Source organism: Tachyglossus aculeatus, chromosome 14 (genome assembly GCF_015852505.1).
Source record: "Tachyglossus aculeatus isolate mTacAcu1 chromosome 14, mTacAcu1.pri, whole genome shotgun sequence".
Taxonomy (NCBI): domain Eukaryota; kingdom Metazoa; phylum Chordata; class Mammalia; order Monotremata; family Tachyglossidae; genus Tachyglossus; species Tachyglossus aculeatus.
In genome coordinates, this window is record NC_052079.1 from 37,926,129 (window position 1) to 37,940,902 (window position 14,774).

Below are 14,774 nucleotides of genomic sequence, written 5' to 3' on the forward strand. Positions count from 1 at the left end.
AGGAGCCGTGGTTACCAACGGTTTTTGTGGATTCCCTCCCCCCACCCCCCTCTTCCTTTGGGCAATTAACCGGTTTCAAATGTGAATCCCGTTGCAGAGACCGTCCAGTGTGTTGTGAATGCCGAAGCAGAAAGAAGACATAATAATGATGGCATTTATTAAGCGCTTACTGTGTGCAAAGCACTGTTTTAAAAGCTGGGGAGGTTACGAGGTGATCAGGTTGGCCCACAGGGCGCTCACAGTCTTAATCCCCATTTTACAGATGAGGTAACTGGGGCCCAGAGAAGTTGAGTGACTTGCCCAAAGTCACACAGCTGACAGTTGGCGGAGCTGAGATTTGAACCCATGACCCCTGACTCCAAAGCCCGGGCTCTTGCCACTGAGCCACGCTGCTTCTCATGAATGGACCTTAGAGGCCGCATGCTGGTCATTAGGAAAAAGAATGGCCGAGCCCCTTGTGTGGCAGCAGTGATGGACTTTTGCAAAAGACAGGCAAGGACGACTCGTCCACGAAGCCTCCTTGCTTACTCGGGGCAATGCTTAGAGAGCATCACGAGGGAGCGCCTGTAGCCTCGAAGAACAATTGTTACAGTCAACATGTTGCTCGTGAAGCCCGTGAAGGGAGCCGGGAACAGTGTTTGAAACATAGTAAGCGCTTAACAAATACCATCGTTGTTATTCTAGGCCCACCCTCCGTGGCAGAAGGAGTGGTAGTACATTTACCGTGGTCCAGCTGTCACGTTCCTGTAGGCTATTAATGTGACTCTCAAATTCATCAGCAGTTTGAGAGATCCTAAGCCGGTGGGCTTCCTTGGTTCCACAAAAACCCGCCAAGGGGGCAACCCTCCCTCTTCCGCCTGGCAGAAGCGTCGGCCCTACCCTTCTGCCCTCCCTGAGAAGTGGCAAGAGGTTGGTGGTGTGTTGAGAATGTGCCTTTTTTAAAAAACAAAAAACTGCTCAGAATTGAAGACCTGAAATTGAAAGCGACGTGAGATCCTGTTCTTGTGGGAAATGAATCGGCGTGGAGAGGGGAGACGCTCTACTTCGTGTTGTGCTTTAAACGCGTGCAGTGTGTGGCTGTGGCAGAGACTGGGCTATGAAATTGATGATGAAAACAGAGCTAGAGAATGCTACCTCATCGGGGGATCCCTAAGCCCTTTATAACTGTTTCACCGTGGCAAATGTTACTGTTATTTTATAAAGGGAGAAACAGAGTTCCATACGCCCTCGTTTCAAGTCCAGTTTTCTTTTTATGCATGTCTCTATATATCCGGGAGGTGGACTGAGTTGAAAATTGAACCCAGGTCTCTTAGGCTCATAAATTCCTGGCTCTGCTCTTGATTCCCTGAGGCGGGTTTTTTTCCCTTAATTTAGCCGTGCTTTTAATGAAGCATATACGGTGGGTCCCGGAAAGAGGGTCATTCTGAGAGAGGTTTGAATTTTCACATGTCAAATTTATGCTTGTTATTAGGACTTGGTGGCCTGCTGACTAATTTGGCAAAAGATCTGCCTGTCTGTTTCTTTCCAAAGGTTTGGGCCCCCCTCTTCTTCGCCCCCCCCCCCCCCCCCCCCCGCCAAAAAAAATATTGTTTGATGTTCAGATTCGGGCACCCGTGGCCTTTGGAGCTAATTACATATCAGCTTTAGATAGCCCTGGCAGATTACAACTCTGCAAGTCCCCATCTTGACATCTGACAGCTGTGTAGATGTGGCACGCCAAGACACTTGTCTTAACTGCATTTTTCCACCTGGTGGATTCTAGATGCCCGAGTTCCAACTTTCCAAACACAGCAGGAGTCCTGAGGGCTCTCGAAATAAACATTCTAGCTGTTCTTTCCTGAGCTGGGAGGGAAGGGAAGGTGGGGAAACTGTTACACATCAGCTCATGCCAGATTTGGGGACCGGTAGAGAGCCATCCTTGCAAATTATGCAAGAAATCAAAGAGTGGTTAAGTGCGCACTGCCAAAAATCAGAATTTAGAAAAATAAATATTCAGTGGGACTGTTTACTCCATTTCCCACGGCTGTCATTTATTGCGCTCTCACGGCCTGCTCAGAATTGTTCTTTATGAAAGATGAGGTCTCTTACCTGAGAACTTGTCATCCCCAGTTAAATGATATAATCTAGTTCAGACAAGAGTACGGAGCAGCAGTTTAAGGGAGGATGTAGGTTGGCGTGTGTGTGTGTGTGTGTGTGTGTGTTTAAACATAAGTTCCTTCACTATCAGTGTGCATGAAAAGACTTAATGGAGAGGTTTGAATGGAGAGAGCGATCGTTTTGAGGAACTGAGCTGAGCTTTATCAGTGTGCTAAAATAGGCAGGGAACTGTCTTAGCAAGGCCCAAAGTGCCTTGTATCCCAAGTTCTACATTCAGAGTGTATGAACTGGCCGTTGCTCGGGTCAGGGACCTGGCTTCGTTTCATTTACCATGGGTTTTTCATTTTGTATTTGGTAAAGGGATGCTTGATAATAATGTCCAGTAAAGACGAATGGTGTTGTAGCGATGTCCCAAATTATATTAGTAGCACCACTTATTTCCTTGTATTTACCCCGGGGCTCAGAAAGGGCTCGGCACATAGCTCTTAAAACGTAGCACGATTATTATTCTTAGTGGACAGGGTAGTTTGAAAAGTAATTCTCAGCCAGTGAGGCACAAGTGACCGGATTAGCTTCCCTGCTTTCCCCCTGCACCTCCCGTGTATCCCTTCTCCATCTGCGACCAACCATGTGCTGCAAAGTGAGAGCACAGAATTGGTTTGGTTTCGTTTGTCTGTTCTTGGTTTTGTACCTTGGCAGTGTTTTCTCCATCTTAACCCCATTGTTGCTTTCCTCCTTCCAGCTCTCTCCCCTCTAAGAATTAATTGCTACTTGTTGTGCGCTGCGTGGACTCTTTGCTCTTGAGTACACAGTCTGCATAGAAATTACTCTGTTTTTGGTCTTGCCCAATATACTGATCCCATTGAAAAGCCTTAAGGGGGACCTCCACTCAGTCTAGGGCAACTGATGAAGTGCGTTTAGGACAGCAGAGGGGCTGAGAAACAGGCAGGCTGGTTGCTCAAGGGCTGCCTTTCTCCTCCTAACGCCCCTCCCCCCCTTTTTTTCCAGGTATTTGTTAAGCACCTGGTGCCAGGCACTGGGATAGATGTAAGGTAATAAGGTTGGACACAGTCCGTGCCCTACGTGGGGCTCACGGTCTTAATCCCCATTTTACCAATGCGGTAATTGAGGCCCAGAGAAGTGAAGTGACTTGCTCAAGGACACACAGCAGACAAGTGGCAGGGCCAGGATTCAAACCCAGGTCCTTCTGACCCCTAGGCCCGTGCTCTGTCCGTTAGGCCATGTGCCCTCTGAATTAATCAATCGGTGGTATTTATTGGGTGCTTACTGTGTGCAGAGAGGACTGCCCGACTGAGCATTCATTCAGCCGTATCGAGCGCTTACTGAGTGCAGAGCACTGTGCCAAGTGCTTGGGAGAGTACAATGTAACAATAAACGGACACAAAGAGCTAACAGTCTAAAGCACTTGGGAGACGACCCCTGTCCTTCAGGGGCTCACCTTTGTCACGGCTGACTCCCCGATGATCCTCTTGCTTGATGCCCTCGAAAATCCCCGGGTTATTGGCCAGAGAAACGCCCCGCTTTCTCTGGCCCCGAGGCCATCAGAAATCAGGAAATCATGAGAGGCCAGTCTGTCTCACATCCCGGAGCAACCAGTTGAGTGCAGAGTTCTGGCAGTGACGAAGGAAATCAAGGTAAAAATTGGGAGAACGTAGCAGCGGCAAATGTAGCTCGCGGGGGCCACTGAGGACAGTTGTGAAGAAACTTTCAGAACCAGTTCTGGCAGAAAGTAATAAGCATGTGAAGTTAACCTGCTGAGGAAGTTTAATCAAGATTATAAAGATTAACTAGGCGTGTTTCTGAAAGAGGATTTCCCAAGCCCTTCCTGACTCCGCTTAAATGAGTGTACCTATGGTCCCTTCCAGCTGTCAAAGTGCCTGGTCCGCTTGGAGATTCCCTTGGTCTTTCCGATGCCTTCCCGATGTCCTACCTGGGTCCATCTGTTCTCCCGACTTCCCCTCCTGGACCTTGAATCAATCAATTATTTTTTATTAGGATGTTTATCGAGTACTTACCGTGTGTTCAGCGCCGGGCAAACTACACATTAATCAAATTGGACAGGCCCTATCCCCCCAGGGGCTCACCATCTATCTTATCCCCATTTTACCGATGAAGAAACTGAGGCCTAGAGATGCTAAGTGGTGGGCCCAAGTAGGCCAGTAGTGGAGCTGGGACATGGACCTGGATTTTCTGATTCCCGGTCTTGTACTCTTTCCACTAGGCCGCGTATTGAGTGCTTACTCTGTTCACAAGGAAAAGACTAAGCACTCGGGAGAGTACAGTCAAATTGATCCCTGCTTTCAAGCAATGTACATTCTTTTTTTATGATATTTGTTAAGGGCTTATTAATTGTCAAACGCTATTCTAAGCACTGGGGTGGGAACAAGTTCATTAGGTCAGACAAAGTCTGAGTAGGAGGGAACTGAGGCACGGAGAAGTTAAGCGACTTGCTCAAGGTCACACAGCAAGCTGTCGGCCGAGCTGGGATTGGAACCCAGGTCCTCTTCCTCCCAGGCCACTAGGCCTCTTTCCACTAGGCCATGCTGCTTTTCAGTCGAGTGGGGAAGACAGACGCTGAAGTAAATGACAGACGGGAGAGAGAAATAGCGTAAAGCTATGTATGGGAGTGCTGTCGTGAGAACTGAATTGCCCAGGTGACACGATAGTGCCGATGTGGAAGGTGGAGAATCGCAAGTGGAGAAATTAGAAATTCATCTTGGAAGGCTTCCTGGAGGAGATGTGATTTCAGAGGGGCTGCCACCTGTTGGATATGAACAGAGAAGGAAATTGTAGGCGAAGAGAGTTGGGGGGAATGAACGATAGGATGAGGCATGCTTATCGAGACCGTCGGCTGGCCGGCCAGTGAGACGGCCGTTAGAAAGCCAGGAAAAGCATGGAAGCCATTCCGTAACAGGTGCCCTCATCCTGTCTTGCTACAAATCCCTCTCTTCCTCCTAGTTTTCTCCTCCTAACTGAGGTGTCTCGTATTCTCGTTGAATGCAGATTGCTTTATTTCTCCCCAAGAGGCATTTTGGATAAGGAGGCTTTTTTCCTAAACTGCAATGCATTCTGTCCTTGTGGTTGGTTGAAGTGTTTATGAAATGTTGCGGTTAGTGTGGAAAGGAGGAGACCGATCGTGCTGAAGCACGAGCAGTAAAGAAGTTTTAGAACAGAACCAAGATCGGATTTTTGTCATAAAAGGAAAAGCTAGCAGAGACGTTATTGTAGTGCATTAACCCCACTGCTTGCAGAAGAACAGGTAGCTAGGATTCACAAATAAATCATATGCGTTAACCAGTAGGAGTCATCTGATGGCAGCATTAGTGAGTATGCTCTGAGGGGAGAGGCCAAGAAAGGAAATATGAGAGAAAACAAATGATTTCTTTATTTTTTTTTTTTACAAAGTAGGCTGTCTTCTGAACTCTGAATATCCCTGTCCTGCCCTTGGTTAGGGAATCTCCCTTTTTAGAAAAGATCTGTCATCTCGTTGGCCTGGAAGGAGCGCTTTAGAGTGTGCCCTTTCCTATTCACATTGGCTGAGTATTATGTAGTAGTAGTTGTAGTAGTATTTATTACACGCCCACGGTGGGCAAAGAAGTAACGAAAGCGATGCAAAAGAGTATGTGGGAGAGAATTAGACACAGTCCCTGAATCTCCCGGGGCTCACAATAAGGCAGTGAGGGGCTTGGCAACCTATATGTACTAGGAGAGATGAAAACAGTAACAATAATTGTAGCATTTGTTAAGCGCTTGCTATGTGCCAAGCACTGTACTAAATGTGGGGTAGATTCCAAGATAGTCAGATGGGTTGCACTCTCTGTCCCACGTGTGACTCACAGTCCAAGGGGGTGGGTGAACAGGTATTGAAACCCCATTTTACAGATGCGGTAACTGAGGCACAGAGAAGTTAAGTGATTTGCCTAAGGTCACGCAGCAGACTCATGACAGAGCTGGGATTAGAACCCCGGTCCTCTACCCTCCTCCTGCCCCAACAAGGCCTGTGCTCTGTTCCCTAGGCTGCACTTCTTCCCAGTAGAAATAAAAAAGCAACATTAGCATCATAAAAGACAAAGTGCAGAGTCCAGCAGGTCCAGCGGTAAAGAGGACCATTGGGGGCCTCACAGCTCAGCACTGCCGCCCACGTTCCTCGAATCCAATCCCAACCAAGCTTCCCATAGTTCTCCGTTTATCAAGGCCTCACACTGACACAGCATGGAGTCCCTCTCAGCCCCATAGGTGCGAAGCATGTCAGGAGCAAAGACCCTGAGTGGCGCATTGGGAAAATTATCTCAGAATTCACATCGCTTTCCATGTTAGCCAAAGACGAGCTTCCATCCAGGCCCATCCTCCCTAATCACGGAAGCCCACCAGTAAACACTGAGGGCTTCTCTCTACCTTGTCAGCTGTGTGACTTAGGACAAGTCACTTAATCAATCAGTCGTATTTATTGAGTGCTTACTATGTGCAAAGCACTGTACTAAGTGCTTGGGAAGTACAAGTTGGCAACATATAGAGACAGTCCCTACCCAACAGTGGGCTCACAGTCTCTGTGCCTTAGTTACCTTATCTGTAAAATAGGGATTAAGATTGTGAGCCCCATGTGGGACAACCTGAGTACCTCATATCCCCCTACAGCACTTAGAACAGTGCTTGGCACATAGTAAGCACTTAACAAATACCACCATCATTATTACTGTTACCTCAGGCAGTGTAAGCCCGTTGTGGGCAGGGATCGTCTCTGTTGCCAAACTGCGCTTTCCGAGCACTTAGTACGGTACTTAGTGCGGCACTCACTCTCCACTGGTTCCTTCCCCTCTGCCTTCAAACATGCCCATGTCTCTCCCATCCTAAAAAAAAACCCTCTCTTGACCCCACCTCACCTTCTAGTTATCGTCCCATATCCCTCCTACCATTCCTTTCCAAACTCCTTGAACGAGTTGTCTACACGCGCTGCCTAGAATTCCTCAACAACAACTCTCTCCTCGACCCCCTCCAGTCTGGCTTCCGTCCCCTTCATTCCACGGAAACTGCCCTCTCAAAGGTCACCAATGACCTCCTGCTTGCCAAATCCAACGGCTCATACTCTGTCCTAATCCTCCTCGACCTCTCAGCTGCCTTTGGCACTGTGGACCACCCCCTTCTCCTCAACACGCTATCTGACCTTGGCTTCACAGACTCCATCCTCTCCTGGTTCTCCTCTTATCTCTCCGGTCGTTCTTTCTCAGTCTCTTTTGCAGGCTCCTCCTCCCCCTCCCATCCTCTTACTGTGGGGGTTCCCCAAGGTTCAGTGCTTGGTCCCCTTCTGTTCTCAATCTACACGCACTCCCTTGGTGACCTCATTCGCTCCCACGGCTTCAACTGTCATCTCTACGCTGATGACACCCAGATCTACATCTCTGCCCCTGCTCTCTCCCCCTCCCTCCAGGCTCGCATCTCCTCCTGCCTTCAGGACATCTCCATCTGGATGTCCGCCCGCCACCTAAAGCTCAACATGTCGAAGACTGAGCTCCTTGTCTTCCCTCCCAAACCTTGTCCTCTCCCTGACTTTTCCATCTCTGTTGACGGCACTACCATCCTTCCCGTCTCACAAGCCCGCAACCTTGGTATCATCCTCGACTCCGCTCTCTCGTTCACCCTTCACATCCAAGCCGTCACCAAAACCTGCCGGTCTCAGCTCCGCAACATTGCCAAGATCCGCCCTTTCCTCTCCATCCAAACCGCTACCCTGCTCATTCAAGCTCTCATCCTATCCCGTCTGGACTACTGCACCAGCCTTCTCTCTGATCTCCCATCCTCGTGTCTCTCTCCACTTCAATCCATACTTCATGCTGCTGCCCGGATTATCTTTGTCCAGAAACGCTCTGGGCATATTACTCCCCTCCTCAAAAACCTCCAGTGGCTACCGATCAATCTGCGCATCAGGCAGAAACTCCTCACCCTGGGCTTCAAGGCTGTCCATCACCTCGCCCCCTCCTACCTCACCTCCCTTCTCTCCTTCTCCTGCCCAGCCCGCACCCTCTGCTCCTCCACCGCTAATCTCCTCACTGTACCTCGTTCTCGCCTGTCCCGCCATCGCCCCCCGGCCCACGTCATCCCTCGGGCCTGGAATGCCCTCCCTCTGCCCCTCCGCCAAGCTAGCTCTCTTCCTCCCTTCAAGGCCCTGCTGAGAGCTCACCTCCTCCAGGAGGCCTTCCCAGACTGAGCCCCTTCCTTCCTCTCCCCCTCGTCCCCCTCTCCATCCCCCCATCTTACCTCCTTCCCTTCCCCACAGCACCTGTATATATGTATATATGGTTGTACATATTTATTACTCTATTTATTTATTTATTTATTTTGCTTGTACATTTCTATCCTATTTATTTTATTTTGTTGGTATGTTTGGTTCTGTTCTCTGTCTTCCCCTTTTAGACTGTGAGCCCACTGTTGGGTAGGGACTGTCTCTATGTGTTGCCAATTTGTACTTCCCAAGCGCTTAGTACAGTGCTCTGCACATAGTAAGCGCTCAATAAATACGATTGATTGATTGATTGATTGCTCTGCACACAGTAAGCGCTCGAGAAATACGGTTGAATGAATGAATGCTGTGTGCCAACCCACCAATTGGGAGCGTGCTAAGCCCCAAAGCCTGCCAGGAGGGTTGAACATCTCCACGGTGAGCGAGGCTCACCGAGTAGGAACGTGTCCACTATTTGACCGCTGTTTGTTCGCTCAGGAACACAGATTTAACAGCGGTGCTCCCCTTCTGTGCGTCAGTGGTAATTTTCGAGCACGGTAATTATCGCGACATAATAGGCAAAAGAGAGCAGGACCCACTGAAGAGTGAAAGGGTAGTTTTCCACCCTGCCTTATCCCATTTATTCTCTCCTCTCCACCCTGTGGGTTAACCCTTGTTGAAGGTGTGTTGTATGCTGCCGCCCTTTCATCCCTTGAAGTCCTCCCATGATGGCTGCTGGTTTCTTGACCTCCCAAAGGCGATTCTGTTGCTTCTGGCACAAGAGATATGAGGAGTCCAGATGAGGGTTTTGAATCACAAGACTTCAGGAGAGGGATTGCTCTCCCTCCCGCCGGGCAGAGACCATGCCTAATCTGGTGTGTTTGGTCCTTTGTAGTGCTCAAACATTTAATAAAAACCGTTGGTTTGCTGATCATAAGTTTGGCCAACTTTCATCTATTTTAAAATGAAAATTTTCTCAAAGTCTGAAGGTCATAAGATTTTTCTTCAGCCGGTTGTCACAGGACTCCCTTATCTCACAGTGATCTATTGTTCAAAGCCTCGGGCCTGCATAGATTTTTTTTTAATCATTTCTGTTTTAATGGGACAGCTCCACGTCTTTCCCCAGCAGCATTAAAATTACCTTTTAAAATATATTTCTCAAGTGTCTAATGTACTTTCTGAAAATCTCCTTCTACTGAGAGTTCACCATTGAGTATTTTATTTAGATTGTGTGGTTTCTTTTAGGGTATGGCTGGGTTTTTTTTTCTGTTGGCAAAACTGATCACAACATACTAGAAATAGCTTATCTTTTTGCAGTGCAGCTTCAATGGAGAATTAGAAGCGACACTTTAAAGGCTTTCAAAATCAATTTAATTCATTATTCCATTTAGTTTAGATGTTAATGAAACTTAGTGGGCTTAAAAAGAATGAATATTTAATAAGACATAAATTGAAAGACATAAACACCGCTGGCAACAGTTATTGGGTATTGGGTCTTGGTTTTAAAAGAAAAGAAACAAAACAAAAGATTTTCTAATGGTTTACTTGGAAGCTGATCCAAGCGTTCTCTCTGTCCCATCAGAACAAATTTAGAGGTATATTTAGAGACTCCGGTTTTGTTAGAGACTGAGTTCTGGAAGAGAAAATGTGATCCAATTGCATTCGCAAGCAACATCACCGCAGATTTTAGCAGATTAGTCTAGCAGGGAATCTCCAGAGGGGTCTGGTGTGTGTTTGTGTGTGTTATTCAGTTTCCTGGAGATGAAAGCAGGAAACAGCATGAAACACTACCTTTCTTAAGTAAAGGAGAAAAGGATGTTTTTGGTGACACTCTACCTGTTTGTGTTTAAAGAGGGCCTTTAATCTTAAAAGGCTGTCAACGTTTTTTGTCTTCAATTGTATTTTTATTTGTACTTTGAGTTTATTGAATGCCCATAGGGTCCAAAGCTTGTTCTAGCTCCTAGAGATGACTAGAAACCGCACCAGATAGTTGAGTTCAAAGCACTGTGCTAAGCACTTGGGAGAGTACACTATAATAAGGAGAGTACAATATTAGCAAACTTCTAACATTTTTCTTTTCCTTGTATAATTAAACTTCATCACGTTCAGATCAACCCGGCCCCTTTAAACCTGTGGTGCCTTCCCTTCCACAGCACACCCACACAGAAACTTTTATATCTATTTTTTTTTTTTTACATTCTCCAAAACTTCCTCCCACCCTGTGGACTCCCTGCTCATTCGCAGCCGCCCCTACTTCCATCTCTGCTTCCTCAAAGGGTGGTGGGGGGGATGTGTAGGATTTTTCCCTCTCCCTGGGCCTTCTGTTCGCAGAGAAGCTGGTGTCTATGCTTTGCTGCCATTTCTTTTCTCTGACAATCTGATGCTTTCTGCTACTGTCCCCTGGAACTCTGCTCTGTAGATCGGATTAGAAGGATTTAAACAGGTGACTAGCAGACTGTGAGGAATCAGTAAGCAGATGCTGTGTGCATGCAGTGTCTGTGTAGGTAGAAGCCCTTAGAAAGTTATTTGCATGGTCTTTCTCGCTATTGAACCATTATCAAAAACAGATACAGAAATGGGCACCCTTGGGCGAGGAAGGAACCGGCATTTCATCAGTTAAACTAATGTTTGAAAAAAAGCTCTCTGTCCCTTTGTGTGATTTCAGGACACAGAAAAGGAACCACAATTGGAACCCATTCAGCCAATCGAGTCTTCTACCTTGATTCATTCTGATTTGACATCTGTTTACGGTACTGTCGTGCTGAACAGGATCGTTTTGTTCTTGGGAACAGGAGATGGACAGTTACTTAAGGTTAGTGATTCCTTCCTCTTCTCTCTGTACTTCAGTAATGACTCGTGAATGTGGTGCTGTTAGTGTTGCTTCTAATATGAATTTGAAGCAGATTGCTTAAGCGCTGCACAACCCTGATTCTGTGACCTCTTCCCTTCCCCCAAAGAACCTAATGGAGGCGTGGAAATGCTGACCCCAAAGGTGTGTGGGACCTTCCTTCCGTCCCGTCACCCCCCCACCACTGACCCCACTTATGAGACCCCAGACTTGCACAAACTCTCGATCAATCAGTAGTATTTATTGACCACACAGTAAGTGTGCCAAACTCTGTCCTAGGCTCTTGGGAGCACTTATTGAGGTCTTACTATGTGCAGAGCTCTCTGCTAGGCTTTTGGAAGCATACAGTACGATGGAGTCGGTAGACACGATCCCTGCCCTCAAGGAGCTTATGGTTTAGAGGAACTCCCTTCCCTCCTTACTCTTTCCTCCTTCTTCTCTTCCTTTCTTCCTCTCACCTTTTCCCTTTCCTTCCCCTTCCTTTCTGTCCTTTTCTCCCTCCCCTTTCCTCTTCCTCTCTCCCTACCCATCCTCTTCTCCTTCCCCCTCCCCTCTCCACTTTCCCCTCCCCTCTCCACTTTCCCCTCCCCTCTCCACTTTCCCCTCCCCTCTCCACTTCCCCTCCCCTCTCCATTTTCCCCTCCTCTCTCCATTTTCCCTTCCTCTCTCCATTTTCCCTTCCACTTTCCCCTCCCCCTTCCACTTTCCCCAACCTCCATCCCCTTTCACATTCCCTCCCTGGCCCTCTTTGCAGAATGATATTGCTCTCTGGGCTGAGACATCCTCAGTTCTGTGTTGATGAGAGGGGTCTGATGGCAGGAAGGTTATCAGAAGCAGCTCACCCACCTCAGCCTAGAGACATGCAGTGCTTGTGTCAGAACAATCAGGTGTTGGAGACTCATGGCTTCCCAGAATCCTTTTGGACACAAGGAACTGGGGTGAAAAAGTGACTGAAAAGCAAATAATACCAATGTGACTTGCTGGGCCTTTTTTTCAAAGAACTCCCAATTACTTTCATTTCATTATTCAAGAATTCCCAAGAAGTAAATGTGGCAAACTGGGACTGTCGTGACTCACTCTGGTACCTGGGACAAGTATTCAGCCACTTCTGAAAGTAGGGATAAAATATTACCCTCTAGTCTTTATGCTTCCTGAGGGCAGGGAACGTATCTCCCAACTCTAGATTGTTCTCTCCCAAGTGCTTACTGCTGTGCTCCATAAATTCCACTGATTGATTGATTGAATGATCAGGCCAGGAACAGAACCTGTCTTCACACTCCACTAAAGGTGGCTTCCCCAGCCTTTCCCACCCTACAATCCTCCCCAAAATAGCTGGCTTGTCAGGTATTGGATGGCCTGACCTTATTGGAAACCCTGATGAATGAACTCATTAATTCTGAGTTTAAAAGTTTCATATTTCCCTGAGCATTTTGAAATGCAGGCACCATATGTGGTGAAATTGTCATTTCTATCACAAAGGAGAAAATTAAATCCCAGAAAAATTAAGCAATTTCTTCAAAATTGAACAGTGGCCCAGCTGGCTAAGTCAGTGGTGGCATATAACCATCATCTCTACGAGCAGCCCTGACAAGTGTGTAGTATTTTACCTGCCCCCTGGGAATTAGGCTAATTCCATTAATTCATTCCACACAAAGCAGTCGCCTGTTATGGGCTGACACTAATTTCTGGACAATCTCACCTGGGCTACATTTCATTCACCCAGTGGGCAAAAGATAGGTCTACATAAATCAGGACTAAATGTTCCCCCACAACTGCCTTGGTTTTCTTTGAAAGTATTTTGTGGAAACAGAAGCCATTCTCAAACAAGTCCAAACAAATAAAGCAGCTTTTTGCATACTGAGTTTGAAGATTATTGGAAGTCAAACAACGCTATGGCCTAAAATAGCCTGGCCGCTCACTGGCCTTGGGCTCATCCATTCATTCTTATGGGGAATCGCAGTTGGTCAGGCAAAATCTCGAAAGCCCAGAGGTGTGGCAGGAGAGCCCTGACAGGAGAAGACAGAGGCAGGTGAATGTTTGGGAGTTTGCTGTTCTGCCTGGCCGCCTGTGCCACCGAGTCCTCGGCGGTGCTCAGCTCTGGAAATCACAGATGAGAGGGACAGAGTTATTTCTGGTCTCCTCCTGGCCCTTCCCTTTTTTATGGTATTTAAGCGCTTACTGTGTGCCAAGCACTAGGATAGACACAAGGTAATCAGGTTGAACACAGTCCCTGTTGCACATGGGGCTCAAAATCTTAATTCTCCTTTTGCAGATGAAATTAACTGAGGCACAGCGAAGTTAAATGACATGCCCGAGGTCATACACCAGACAGGTGGTGGAGCCGGAATTAGAACCCAGGTCTTTCTGACTCCTAGGCTCATGCTCCATCCACTAGACCACCCTGCTTCCCTTAAGTCCGTAGTTTTCCAAAGCTAAAAGTGGGGCGGAGCATCCAGTGGTCCAAGCAAGTGGGTGGTGGGAGAGAGAGAGTCAGAGAAAGACAAGCATGTAGCCCGTCTCCCCCAGGGAGAAACCAGCCCTGCTTGGTAGAAGCTAAGCAACAACATCATCATCATCAATCGTATTTATTGAGCACTTACTATGTGCAGAGCACTGTACTAAGCGCTTGGGAAGTACAAATTGGCAACATATAGAGACAGTCCCTACCCAACAGTGGGCTCACAGTCTAAAAGGGGGAGACAGAGAACAAAACCAAACATACTAACAAAATAAAATAAATAGAATAGATATGTACAAGTAAAATAAATAAATAAATAAATAGAGTAATATATAGGCACAAACATATATACAGGCACCGAGTGCAGCCCCACCACCGCTGGCTCCCCCGCCACTGGAGAGCTGGCTGCCTGGCACGAAACCCATAAGCAGCCCTACAATGGAGCTGGTGAAAGGGGGAAGCCGGAGAGACGTTTGGGATGGAAGAGGAGGTGCTCAGTTCTGGTTACATTAAGTTTGAGGTACCAAAGGGACATCCAAATGGAGATGTCTTGGAGGAAAGAGGAAATGGCGTGACCGTAGGTCAGATGAGAGACTGGGGGGTTGGAGAAGAAGATTTGGGAGTCATCCGGGTAGAGATGGTAACTGAAACCATGAGAACAGATAAGGTCCCATAGAGTAGGGGGTAGAGTAGGAGAGCCAGCAGGGAGGCTCGGGGGATGCATCCAGGAGAGACGGCTAGGCTCTGCCCCTCCTGGCCAGAACTCAGGGTTTCCCCTGGATGCCCCCGCCCCAGGAATAGTGTTGAATTCGAAGTTTCAGCAGCCAGTGGAATAACCACCTACACACCAGATTATTGAACATCTGTGGCTGGATCTCTGCCCCGAACCACACTCTCCTCCCACTTCTTCTCTCTCCCCCTTCCCCCAGACTTCTCTGCGGATCTAAGTAGGGAAGTGCTGGTGGGAAGGTCAGAGGCTCAGGCCGACCTCAGCGCTTTCAGCACAACTCAGAGAGAGAGGGAGGAGGGAGAGGGAGCCTAGATCATCATGTTTGAATCATCCAGGGTTTGTGGCCCTTTGTCCCATTCTTGTTATCGCATTACACTCTGTCGACTCATAGATAGAGAACATCGAT

General features: G+C 47.6%; 1 protein-coding gene across 2 annotated transcripts in view; it reads left to right on the forward strand.

Moving 5' to 3' along the window:
* The window catches only part of PLXNC1 (plexin C1), a 136,123-nt gene that overhangs the window by 5,905 nt on the left and 115,444 nt on the right, over nt 1-14,774 (forward strand). For both annotated transcript variants that reach the window (XM_038756939.1, XM_038756940.1), the window contains exon 2: nt 10,998-11,144. In XM_038756939.1, coding sequence (XP_038612867.1) covers nt 10,998-11,144 — 147 coding nt within the window. The remainder of the gene's footprint in view (nt 1-10,997; nt 11,145-14,774) is intronic.